The sequence below is a fragment of the Phalacrocorax aristotelis genome, chromosome 1 (assembly GCF_949628215.1).
Source record: "Phalacrocorax aristotelis chromosome 1, bGulAri2.1, whole genome shotgun sequence".
Lineage (NCBI taxonomy): Eukaryota > Metazoa > Chordata > Aves > Suliformes > Phalacrocoracidae > Phalacrocorax > Phalacrocorax aristotelis.
The window spans coordinates 67,034,198-67,047,602 of NC_134276.1; the positions used below are offsets into that span (position 1 = coordinate 67,034,198).

At 40.4% G+C, this 13,405-nt stretch overlaps 1 protein-coding gene across 12 annotated transcripts in view; it reads left to right on the forward strand.

Moving 5' to 3' along the window:
• Nucleotides 1–13,405, forward strand: part of MCF2L (MCF.2 cell line derived transforming sequence like) — a 164,590-nt gene that overhangs the window by 124,879 nt on the left and 26,306 nt on the right. For all 12 annotated transcript variants that reach the window (XR_012660348.1, XM_075091214.1, XM_075091188.1 and 9 more), the window contains 4 exons: nucleotides 10,613–10,732; nucleotides 11,196–11,312; nucleotides 11,804–11,953; nucleotides 12,631–12,755. Coding sequence is in view for 11 of the 12 variants with exons in the window: in XM_075091214.1 (XP_074947315.1) it covers nucleotides 10,613–10,732; nucleotides 11,196–11,312; nucleotides 11,804–11,953; nucleotides 12,631–12,755 (512 nt within the window). In the remaining variant the exon portion in view is untranslated. The remainder of the gene's footprint in view (nucleotides 1–10,612; nucleotides 10,733–11,195; nucleotides 11,313–11,803; nucleotides 11,954–12,630; nucleotides 12,756–13,405) is intronic.

Sequence of the window (13,405 nt, forward strand, 5' to 3'; positions counted from 1 at the left end):
AAATATTAAGCTTATTAAAGGGGGTTTTTTAACAGAAGCCGGAAGAGACAGAATCATGTTTGTCATGTGCTCACCATACTGTTTGTTTACTTTTGAGGGTTTTTTCTTGTTTTCCTTGCTTCAGTTGTTAGCGTTGGTAGTCTTTCCAGAAAGTGCTGAAAAACAGAGCTGTAAGCATGTTTTCTTTAATTTTTCATGGCTGAAAATTTTAAGCTCTGTAAAATAAAAGTCATCACAGCAAATGTCATCGGTCAAATGTCATTCTTGTGTAGCCCCATTTTGGTCAAAGATCTGTTTGTTTATTTTAAATTAAAATACATGTATTTAAAGGTATCATTCCCACTATATGACTTTTTGTGAATGAATACATAATATAATATTCTCACAATACAACTTTTTCCCCAATAAGTATGTTTAGGAATGTTAAAATATTAAAAATATACAGAAATATTAGCAAAAATTGCTTTTGCAGCTCACTGGGAAATTTTGAGATGCAACATTGAACAGATGCCAGTAGTGGAAACTGAGAGCAGCACAATTTGGGGTGATTAAAGAAAAAGGACTATATCTCTGGAGTTTTTGAATCTCTTTCAGAATTCAATGCTGTAGTTTCTGTTTAAAGACAGATAAGTATGCCACATGTGACAGTCCTTTTATTTACATAATTTAGGTGGTTGCACGTGGGGGGCAACTACAGACATGTTGCTCATAGCCATAATATAAACGTTTATGGTAACAGCCTGTGGTATTTTGCCTGGAAGAACAATATACAGAACCGGAATATCTATTCCACATAATATGGGATCCATCATTGTGGTGACGGTGTTGATGCCTAAGGGCTTTGCCTGGAGAAGGGTGTTAAGTGCAGCGAGCTCTGTGGGTTGCAGTGCTGTTGATGGTGGGTTATTTTTCTTTTTCCTTCTTTTCTCATTCTTCTGTGAACTTTATTTAAAAGAGAAATCATGCTTTCTATCTGAACTCTAATCTGTTAGAGGCATTATCTTTTTTTTTTTAAGATCTATTTCTTTTCACTGATCCGGCTCAGTGTTGGCTTTATATTGCATCCGTGGATGTCTGTGGTGGTACTCCTCTTGGGCTTCTGCAATAGTCACATCATCCCTGAACACCTGAAAATTTTACCTTCCCATTCCAGAAGAAGATGTAGTGACAAATACTTGTTTATTGTTTTCACCATTTATTTAATATTTGTCATAAGTGAACTCTAAATAGGTTTCTGCTGTCTTGTTACTTTAAAAAAAAAAAAAAAAAGAAAAAACCCAAAGCCAAGTATACATGATATGTATCTTGTGCCAAAGTCATGAGGATTTCTGTGGGTCCTGCTGAGGGACAAAGATTTTTAAATGGCTCATGGGTAACTAGAGGCTTCTTAGATTTTCCTAACCATCAGAGTTGTTTTTTTCATGGTGATCAAGCATCTGAGTATCACTTGGGCTATCTGGATTGAACCTTGAGTCGGAAAGCCTGGTATCTCTTAGCAGTTTTAATTGCTTAAGCTTATTGCTGTGTGTGAGGATACGAGTCTCAGTTATTCAAGAAGAGAGTTTTGACTATTGGCTTATTTGTACCAGGTCCCACAGCATCTTACCAGCCATATTTCCCAGATTTTCTCTAATCACCCCAGGGGGCTGACCCTTTTGATTTGTGAAATCAGAGATGCCAGAGCAGGGTGCTGTGACTGGAGCACCGCCCAACAGGAATATCCTGGCTGGAATATCTGCCCATCACTAATATCCTGACAACTGTAAGAAATACATTTGTAAGCATTGAGCAGATGCTAACAAGAAATTCATACTAACATGTATTTTTTTAATAATTATTATTTTATGTCATTTCCAAGACACTTTATACACAGATGTTTGGTTTGTAGTAGTAGGTGTTCAAAGTATGTTTTGAAACAAAACTAATGAAGAAAGAATTTTTGTTCCAGGCTGAAATTAATGTGGAAAATCTTTTTATGTTATGAAAAACTTCATAATAGGCTTTTATTTCATAATAAACTTCTAGGCTTCATTTTCCTTCTTTGTTGGTAGGAATCCTTTTATTTCCTGGGACAGAAAATGAGTAATGACAAGCCGAATCTTTTTTTCATGCTGATACTTTAGGGTTGCTATAGAGAGTCAAGGCTGTGAAGACGAGGTACCACCTGTTTTTGCAGACGTAGTGGCAGGGCAGTGGCTGCACCGTTCACCCAGGATGACTGCCGCTGAAGCATGTGTAGTGCCAGCAGAACTGAAACCAAAGCCAGAGGCAGTGGGTGGAAAGATGGCCCCTCTTTTCCTGGGAAGTGACAGAGAGATTGTGGCAAGCACGTGCCCAGGCGTGCAGGATTTGCTGTTTTACACTCGACAAAGTTGCAGTGGGCAGGCGGCCCAGGAGGTTGTCCTTACCCCGTGCAAGCCTGCAGACTCTGTGGCTTAAGAGACACTGCAAACAAGATTCCCCCCCCGGCCCCCCACCACCCGATTTAGCTAAAGTGAAGTTGTTAGCCTAGTGCAGTCAAGAATGGCATGTGTTCGGAGGGTGACTCATCCTATTTGAGATAGATGGGATGGATAACCTAGAGATACTGTTGGCTATATAGAAGGCTTAGCTTTTAGATGGCTGTAGGTTGGACAGAATTCATCCCTGCTGTTGAGTCTACAGGAAGAATCTGGTCTGCTGGGATAGCCAGGCTGAGAGGTGGTGTTCTGGTAGAGACACCAAAAGCCAAGCTTTCTGTTGTTAAGTGTGAAGTCTTGGCAGTAAATTGTCATCTTCCTAGAGAGGCTGTAGAAAACTCAAAGGTATTACAAGAAAAATATTTAAGTTAGCAATATTCATTCAACCCACAGTTTTAGGAGCAAGGCACATTACTCATCAATGTGTTCTGGGGTTTCACACTGCTTTGTTCATAGTTCCAGTGTGTTTTCTTAAAAATGAAGCCTGTGTCATTGTCTTTGTCTCTGTTGTCCTGTCATCGTCTTCCTCCATCTTGAGGGAAGTCTTGAACTGCGACCTCACCCTTTTAGACAAACAAAAAGCTGCACTCAACATCATGAAAAGTTTCACTGGCAGCCATCCATCAGCCTCATATTGAAAGTCCACAGAAAATAAACTTACTTAAACTTGGTGCTTAGGGAATAACATATGTGTGGGTGACTGCTCTTGAGGAAAGCAGTTGGTATGGCGGCCACTCAAGTGGTAGTGAGAAAGGTTTGGCCAGTTACAAAACTTTGCAGCCTGTTCTAAATGTGACAAGAGTTGGGTCTTATCTAACCTCCTGGGGAAGTTTGCTTCCTGATTTGCCACCTCTGACTAAGGATGCATTGCATGCGGGTTTTGTGCCTTCTGTTTCGGACTGCATTGTCCAGGGCGCTGTTTTTCTTAGCTCTTCATAAATCAAAATGCAGTCTCTGCTGTAACAGAGGCTTAGCCCACTGGCTGTTTTGAAGATCAGGGCCAAGGCCTTTACCTGGCAGGGGGAGACCAAAAGCTAATGAAGAGACTGGAGTGCTAATACCAGCCTAAACCTTGCAGGAGCCAGGCAGTCCCGTGTTTGTGCCATCTGGAGTCTTATCGTTGGTTTTACATCTAAGGTGAGAAACAGTGAACTACAGTAATATGACCTTGAGTTCTCTGGCCTTGTTTGTAGAGAGAGGTGTTGAGTTTCTTAGTGAGTTGATGGGGAAAAGATGTGTTTAGTAATTGATGCTCCATGAAAGGCACTCTTTTGTTACGGATAGGTATTTCCCACTAGCCCAGTTCTAGCTAGCTCTTTCTGTCATATCCTGAAAACTGTAATGACACTTAACAATTTGTATAGGTTCAGTTTGGAAAAACTGCTCTTTTTTCAGCTTCTAGTCAGGTTTCTCATTTTTGCTTGGATTCAAAACAAGACCAAGAACTTGACAGTATCATGAAGCTAGAACAGTATTTGAGTTAAATTTGTAGCTATTGTTATAAACTATTCCATTAAATGATAAACTAAAAAGGTTATTTTGAGATGCTGCATGGTTTTGTCTTACTGCTTTGGCTGTTTTGAGAATATTACATGTGCAGGTGCTTCTGCAGTTTTTGTTGCATAGTCAGCCATTTTTCCTTTTTATTACACGGTTTTTTAATTCAGAAAAAGAGAGAAGTGAATAACTTAAACTCTGAAAACAGGATCATAACATCACAAGCATTAAACCCAGATCTAATGCAAAACAGCTCAATGTTTTTAAAACTAGATTTCAAACTGCTCCTTTCATGAATTGATTTAATTCAAGATTCTTTCTTGACAAGAAGCCTGTGTAAGAGACGTCATTCTAGCAAGGAATAAACAGTCTTGAGAGAAAGGAAAAAAAAAAAGTACTTATTAGCTCCTTTATATTCAGAGGTATTTTGGAAAAAAGTACCCTGTGGCTTACGGCATACTAGTAACTGCAGAAGGGAAAACACCACCACAGAATTTTAGTAATGTGGGTAGATTGAAGCTCTTCGTAAACTGAAAAATAGTGTTGTTCCAAGTATTTTAAGGCAGAACTACTAAAACGGAGTCAAGCATTATGGCTCATATGGTTCAGATATTTCTGAAAGCTGGCTGTTTACTTGGGAAGCAGAAGAAAAGGGATTGTAGGTTCACTGTTCATCAGAACAGCTTTCCTTTGCCGTGTAGGAGTTTAAAAGACTTCTGAGCGCCGGGGCAGCTGCGCGAACTTCTCTGTGGGGTTAAACAGCAGACTGCAATTTTTATTTTAAGCGCATCTCTGTCTAAAAGACAGCTATGCCAGCTGAACATGAGCCAGCAGTGTGCCCAGGTGGCCAAGAATGCCAACAGCATCCTGGCTTTTAGCAGGAGCAGTGTGGCCAGCAGGAGCAGGGGGGTGATTGTGCCCCTGTACTGGGCACTGGTGAGGCCGCACCTTGAGTACTGGGGTCAGTTTAGGGCCCCTCACTACAAGAAGGACATCGAGGTGCTGGAGCGTGTCCAGAGAAGGGCAACGAAGCTGGTGAAGGGTCTGGAGAACAAGTCTGATGAGCAGCTGAGGGAGCTGGGGTTGTTTAGCCTGGAGAAGAGGAGGCTGAGGGGAGACCTTACCGCTCTCTACAACTGCCTGAAAGGAGTTTGTAGCGAGGTAGGTGTTGGTCTCTTTTCCCAAGTCACAGGTGACAGGAGAGGAAATGGCCTCATGCTGTGTCAGGGGAGGTTTAGATTGGATATTAGGGAAAATGTCTTTACTGCAAGAGTGGTCAGGCACTGGAAGAGGCTGCCCAGAGAGGTGGTGGAGTCACCGTCCCTGGAGGTGTTCAAAAAAATGTGTAGACGTGGCATTTCAGAGCATAGTTTAGGAGACATGGTGGTGTTGGATTGACGGTTGGACTTGATGATTCTAGAGGTCTTTTCCAATCTTACTTGTTCTATGATTCCATGAAAAGGTGTACATATCTATCTACATAATTATTTTATACACTAAATAAGCCCTAGGAGGAAACCTGAGATATGAAAAGCCAAGGGTGCTGGTTTTCTTTTCCAAAAGCTCAGTTTCTGGTATTCACTGCTGGACACTGTAGTGACTGGCTCCTGGTAGCAGACCTCAGCCACCGCTCTGCTCCTGCACTGCCTCTTCTGGGGAGCTGCGGCTTGGCAGCACTGCATCCTGTCTCAATGAATACTGTGATTATTGTAAAGTGCTAGTTCATGGGACTTACTGCTCCTTTGAAAACGTCATCTGCCCAATAGCCTATAGCACGTATGTGCTGTTTACAGTTGCTGGCAGGCGGGAATGCATGGCATTACTGCTCTGCCTGACTGGTGCAGGTAAAATTGTTGAGTGACTTAAATAGTTCCCCATTGGCACCAACAGATCAAGACCACATTACGCAGTGGAAACCAAAGATGGGAAGAATCTCAGTACCTGTCTTCAGGGAAATGCTGTCCTTGCTGCCCAGCAAATAAGCTCCTACCAACCATTACGAAGCATCAGGCAGGGGTTGTTTCCTGCTCAGTTTTTGTGGTTCCTCATCAGGCATTCACATCATGGCATCTTCGTTCATGAGATGGCCTGCCTTTCGTTACTTCCCCCTTTTAGCAGCTGCTTAACTTCAGAGTCAGTACTGGTGCTACAGACAGCCTCTCTGTCATTAATATTCTGTGAAGGAAGGTGATAATTAAGATTATATGCAACTAACTTAATTTTACGTTTTGCCCAAAACCCAGCTGGGTTTAGTCTCTGTAAGTTCCCCCTTTCCAGAGGCCTGGAACATGCAGTGGAAAGCTCCCCAGTCCCTGAGAAGTGGAGGCCTGAAAGCAGGCAGGTCAGCCTGCTCCTGAGTATTTAGTAACGAGTTCCCAGAGGATTTAAGGTCACCCCTGTTTTGTCCAGCCAGTGAAAGTTCTTCCCGTGTTCCAGTTTTGGGGTACTCATAGGGCAGCAAAGATCTCAGTGTATTGGAAAGTTTTGATTTAAGGGCTGCGCTGTATATAAATTCCTGGTTTTATCAGATTTATTTCAAAGCTGATAACTACATGCACATCTACATCTTTTTTTGTATCTTTGGAATTGGCACTGTCCTGACTGAATGGGGAAGTGAAGGAGAGAGCAGAGAGAAAACTAATCCCACAAGCGTCATGAAGCATCAAACAAGTGCCAGTGCTGATGCAGGTGAGGTGAAGGAATATATGGATTGGACTAGAATAGAATAGGGGCTAACCCTTATTTTCACAGAGGATACCAAAAATATGACACTGGGATTTTCCCCCCTTGGTCTCTTTTGCATAGGCATTAAATGAGTTGAAGTGCAGTATTTGAGACAAGATGTTGGGGGGAGCCATCAATATTAATTAATCTAGTAAAGACGTAAAGACAGACACTTCTGGAAGAAACAGTTTTCAAGCACATAAAACCCTTCTTCAAGTCACAATGATGTTCAGTGACTTCACTAAAACAGTCAGTCCTTCAAGGCACTTTATTTTATGACACTACTAAGCATACATAAATATTTCTTTTTGTGCTTAACGCTTGGCACAGCGTTGTCGAGAAGTCAGTTTGCTCTGCCTGCTTAGCATACAATAGCTTCAAACAAATATGCTGCTGGACTAGAACAGAGGGGGGGTTTTCTGTTGTTGTTCTCTCTTGTTCAGGGTGAAGTTGACTGGTTGATAAAGTTCAAATGCATCTAAGGAGTGTCTCTTGCATCATGTCATTGTTTCTGCAAGTCACCAGGGCTTTAGAAAGAAAAAAATAAAATGTTAACAAAATAGTAATATTTGGGCAGTGAAGATACAATCTCAGATAAACTGGAATAGCTGGCACTGGTCCAGCATTGTTTACTGTAGCAATCCTCCATTTTTCTGGTTGTTGTTTCACAAAGGTCAATTTGCAGATTTGATGCCTAGCCACGACACGCAGAGGAGGCATCATTTTTTGAGACTGGGTGTTTAGGTTGTTTTGTTTTGGTGAGGTTGTTTTTGTTTGGTTTGGTTTGGGGGTGAGAACAACCAACAAAAAACTAGAAGCATAGGAGACAGACTAGTGGAGACAAGAACAGTGTTGTAGACAGAGTAATCCAGAATTTGAGCTTTTGCTGAGAGGTTGAGAAGAATTCTGGCAAGTCTTGAATGGGAATTAGTCTAGATGACACAAGACTGGAGTGATTTCAAGAGCATTGTTTTGGGTAGACACTGAGATGGAGAAAAATTGTAGTGTGCATTCTCTGTTTTCTTTGAATTGAACATTAATGAGACACGCTACTTAATTTGGTCATGTAATTAAACTCTGTATCTCATAAGAACTAATACACAGTTCAGAAAAAATTTACTATTATCTTGCATTTGGCTATTAATGTTTGGTTCAGTAATAGCCCAAATGTCATAGAATCATAGAATAACAGCCTGGGTTTGTAGGAGCAGAGAATATCTCAAGTTGGAAGGGACCTATAAGGATCACTGAGTCCAGCTCCCTGCTACTCACAGGACTACATTAAACTAAACCATATGACTAAGAGCATCATCCAGATGGTCATTGAACTCTGACAGGCTTGGTGTTGTGACCACTGCCCTGGGGAGCCTGTTCCAGTGACCGATCACCCTCTCGATGAGGAACCTTTTCCCAATGTCCAATCTGAACTTCCCCCGATGCAGTTTCATTCCACTTCCCCGTGTCCTATCCCTGGTCACCAGAGAGAGGAGATCCGCACCTCCCCCTCCGCTGCGCCACTTGAGGAAGCTGTAGACTGCGATGAGGTCCCCCCTCAGCCTTCCCCTCTCCAAACTGAACAAACCAAGTGACCTCAGCTGCTCCTCATAAGTCTGGCCCTTGAGGCCTTCTGCTGTCTTGATTGCCCTTCTCTGCACACAGTCTAGTAGTTTGATGTCCTCCTTAGACTTACAGGCTCCCAAAGCTACACACAGTACTTGAGGTGGGGCCGCACCAGTGCAGTGTAGAGTGGGACTGTCATCTCTCTGGGAAGGTTGGGAGGGACCTTGAAAGATCATCTGGCCAAACCATTCATGGGGAGAGGGAGCCTTGATGAGATTATCTAACATCCTGTCCAATAACATCTTGAAAACCTCCAGCAATGGGCCCTCTACCCTGACCTGGGGAGGTTGTTCCGGTGAATGACTGTTCTCACTGTAAAATAATTTCTTGTGTCGAGATGAAACCACTCCTGGTGCAACTTGTACCTGTTGCCCCTTGTCTTCTCCACATGGCTCCTTGTGAAGAGAGCGCCTCTATCCTCTTTGTAGCCACCCTTTAAGTGGCAGCTGGAATACTGTGATGAGGTCCCCCCGAGCCTTCTCTTCTCCAGGGAGAAGGGAAGGCAACTCCTTCATTTTTCCTCAGAGGGCAGGTTCTCCAGCCCTTTGATCATTTTCGTGCCAAAGACAGTATGTCCGGATGTCATCTGTTCAGGTAGATATCTCACACGAAGACCCATTATTTTGTCAAAATGTGGTATCTAAATTATATTTCCTTTTGGAGCTTTTTCTTCTGAAATGTTGATATTGCTCTTGAATACATTTCATACTTTTTAAGTTGAAGGTGAAGACTAACAGCTCTGTCAGAGTGTGCACACTGCTGTTATAGGCACAAAATAAACAGACACATGTCTAAATGAATAGACTACATAGCTATCATTCCAAAAAGATTATTCAAGCGATTTAATTAAAAAAAAAATTCTTTTGTCCATTGCAACATTGCTTAGTATGAGCTAAATAATTTTATTATATAAATTTACAGTTGGATAATTCAGAAAAAAAATTGTTCAAATAATCTTTTATTAACTTTTGCTTCTGAATGCGTTCACGAATTTTCTATTAAAAGTTCTTCCTCTGTTTGATAACTGTGGGTTAGTAAGTCCACAGAGGATACTACTTTTAATACACATAGAAAAATTGTTTACAGTGCAAGGATGGGGAACGGCTGTAGGCACTCAGAATTACCTGGATTCTGTTCCCAGCCCTTGGACAGACTCCTCTGGGACTGGACCACCATGCTTTCTAGAAAATTTGGGCATCGCTGAAGTGGGGGCTGATTGTGAAGCTCAAGTCTTTAAGGCTCCTCGGTCAATTGGAGATCTCAGTTGTATACTGAATATGTGGGGAACCACAATAAATGTATGAAGTCTTCCAGAAAAGTTTAAAATTACTTTTCTCTTTAAAAGTTTGTCATTTCCAATGCTGGAACCCTTGGAAACATTAAAATGAGTGTTAAACCACTCTCCAGCCAAACATGGAAACAGAGCACAGCTTAACAGCTTCAGTCAGTGTTTGGGTTTTGGTTGGCTTTTTTTTGTAATTCAATTTGCTAGAAATGTGACGTCGTTTCCAACAGTATAATGAATCAAATTGCATACTTAATGATAATTTCTTTAGTGAGCTTCACTGCCTCCCTGCAGTGGAAATACTGAATAGAGGACTTGCATGATCTCAAGAATGGCTAAGTGCCAAGTATGCAAACCTCTGCCATGGCAGTGGTTGATTTTTAGTAATTTAATGCTATTTCTTTGCTTTCCTTCTATTCTGTTTTCCCTCTATCACTTGTAGAACTGGGAAAGATCCATCAGACTACTAGGTAGAAGATGATGAGAAAAACCACAGCTGAGGATTACTATGTTTGGTTTTTATTTTTGTCTGCAAAATTAAAGCTTATTTCTAAGCTACTGCTTGAGAAATTTGGTCCTGGTGGCAATAGTTTGTGTAGGCAACTGGCAAGGTAGTATATGCGCAAATTAGAAATGTGTTGTTAGGTGTTCGGACAATAATGGAGGTTTCTCTTGGCACCCTTGATTAAAGACAAGATAAGGTAATCGTGAAAGTACTACTGTTGAAAAAGAACTAAGCCACCACTGTTTGTTCATTAGCCTCCTTGGCTAGAATGTAACCTTAGCTGAAGAGCAGTACAAGCTAGTCCCAAAAAATTAGGTTCTAGGAGAACAGATTCCTGTTACCAAAGATGAATAAATGTCTCTTTGAATGAAGCTCTCTGCAAGCCTTGCTAGGTTTATAATTGGTCACCCCATTACGGGAGGCCTTTGATATGGTTAGTTTGTGGTTTAACAGGAACTTCTTGTTCAAAAATATTTTCTGGAGCTGAGACACAGAAAATAATGGACTAAACTTGTTTTGCAGGCATCTTTCCCGGGAAACCTGCAGTTAGTCCTCGTTCTGCGCCCAACAGGATTTTTTCATCGAGCTCTCTCGGACATTGCTTTCAAGTTCAACAAAGATGAGTTTAAAATGAAAGTACCTGTAAGCAATCCTCTGTTTTCACTTTATTATCAGGGATCTATTAAAGTACTTAATCTAGCCAGTGAGGACCAAAATTTTAAAAAAAAACACAACCAAACAACAACAACAAATGTTTAAAGGTTGTTCTTGAATTCAAGATTCCTCTTGGAAAATATCCATGTATGGTTTATCAAGATAAAAAACCCCAGTGGAGTAATTTATATTGTATAATTCATAAGCTTTATTTTAATATTCACTATTAAACATGGGGCTCATACTCATTTGCTGTTATTTAGATTTGTATCACCTTCAGCTGAAACAACTGTTAAGTTTGTTTATTCTATACCCAAAGGAAATAGTTCCATCACTTGCTTCTGTATTAAACTGAAATTTCTCTATCAGAGGCTGAAGGATGGGGCTTAGAATCCTTAATAAGGGACTTCTCACCACTGTTCGCATTCACTTTTTTTCATTGCTGCTGCAGATCATAATGCTGGGCTCAGTATCAGAACTGCAGGGTTACATTGATAAAACACAATTAACAGAGGATCTTGGTGGCACCCTGGAATACTGCCATAACAGATGGCTGTCCCGTCGCACTGTAAGTCTTAAGTTTTTATTTCAACTTTCCAGCTTAACGGACCCTTCTGTTTTATACCCTGTCATTTATAAAACAGATTTCAAGTGATGCAAGTTGACTTGCTCAGAGTGAGAAGATGTTCCCAATGGTACTTAGTCATCTTAGAGAAAAAATATGAGTAATAATTTGGGAGTGGTTTTCTGAATGCTTGGAGCAAAGGAACTACAGTGTGTTATTGTGTTGAGGTTTATTGTTTTTGCTATGAGAAAGAATAACTCCAGATTATAAAAATATGAGGAAGATATACCTGATACAAGCCTAGGAAAACCATACAATTAAGGAATTAATGGTGATGGTATCTGTTGCTTGCAAAATTATTCTTTGACCGTTTTTCAGTCTCATAATTCATCTGCTTGGGTTTGTTTTGAGAGTTACATTTTGTGTGTATGTGTCTGTTCGTACGTATGCATGTGATGAGCATGAAACATCATTAATGGTTTTTATTCCAAAAGGCTATAGAAGGTTTCGCCCAAAAGGTTAAGCAAACAGCTCAAATTCTTCAGTCCTTTGGGACTGAGCTGGCTGAAACAGAACTACCAAATGATGTGCAATCAACCAGCTCCCTTCTTGCAACACACAGAGAAAAGAAGGACAAAATGAAGGTATGTAAGTTTTGTAAAGATGCTCTCTTCTAGTTAAACTGTGTTTTAATTTCTAGCTAATAATAAAAAGTCTGAAGGATGTTCACAGAGAATAATAATGCGAAACATTGAAATCTTGTTGTTTTGCTTGGTGTGATGTTAAAAATCCTTTTTGCATTCAAAAATGACAATTCTTGAGGTTAAGTTTACTAATGTACAAATGAATAATGACTTGTATGTGGAAACAGAAATTCCTTTGTAAGTAGCGGTGTGTTTAATTTGTAGCTGTTTGCAACAAGAAATTTGATATTTGCATGCATATGAACATGTATGACCTTTTGAAGAACGGGCAAATGTTCTTTCGAATCAGCCTAAATGAAAACTGTTTGGGGTTTCAGAACTATACATGTAAAGCTTTTGAGGTATTTGCAGCCTAAGACTACTCTAGAAAGCTATCTGTCATGAAAATTCAACTCAGTTACACTGGGACCTTAAGATGGTAAACATAGAAAAAGCTGACATTTAGCATTTACTGTCTGTATTTGTTGTCAAACACTGCTTTTAATCAAACTGTGCTTGCCCTATTGCTATTAAAACAAAATCCTTTTCCTAGTTTGGTGCCTTATGAAGTCTGCTAAAAAAACCCAAACCCAACAACACACAACTACAGTGTGTGGGTTTTTTATTTTGTTTTGTAGGAGGATATCAGGTTAGCAGTAGAACAGGGAGATGATATCCTTGGAAGTATTACAAAACCACTTACTGAGAATCCTGAATACAAACTGAATCAAGATCAGCTAGACAATCAAACAACGGTAGAAAGGTGAGAGGAGCAAAATACTGAACATGCTGCTTTTCTGGGTTTTTTTGACCCCTCCCCTGCTCTTTTACTTAATTCCATATGCATGCTTAGCAAATAAGCAAATGTTACAATGTGAACATATAGAAGGTATTTTCAGAAACAACTCCTCTGTTGTCAGATCGGTCCTGAGCAAAGTACTCCCCTGATGTTCATTATTGGGTCACTTGGATGTAAGGAAATAGGAGATGCGGTTTGAGTTCCCATACCAACAAAGTAATGCTGTTCTTTTTTTGTCTTGTCTTTTTTGGGTTTTTTTTGTCTTTTTTTTGTTGGTTTTTGGTTTTTTGTCTCTTTTCTTTCCTGTCAGATTTAGACTATACAGTTGAGCAGGTTTTTCTTATTTTAAGAAATATCAATGCTCTGTTTAGAAACTTAAGTACAGTCCAAGGAAATTTCACTGCTGTCGGGAAGGCAGGAGAGGAAGATAGAAGTGATATATCCTTTCCTTTCGGTCGATTTGTCCACTTTCATTAAGTCCTTTTGGACGGAAGTGTGAGGTTTCTTTTTCTTTAAACCTGCCTGAAGGAGCTTCTAACATTGCTGATATCTTATCACAGTCATTAGTAGCCTTTAAAGGGCTACCAGGGAGTACACCGCCCTCTTGAAGTATC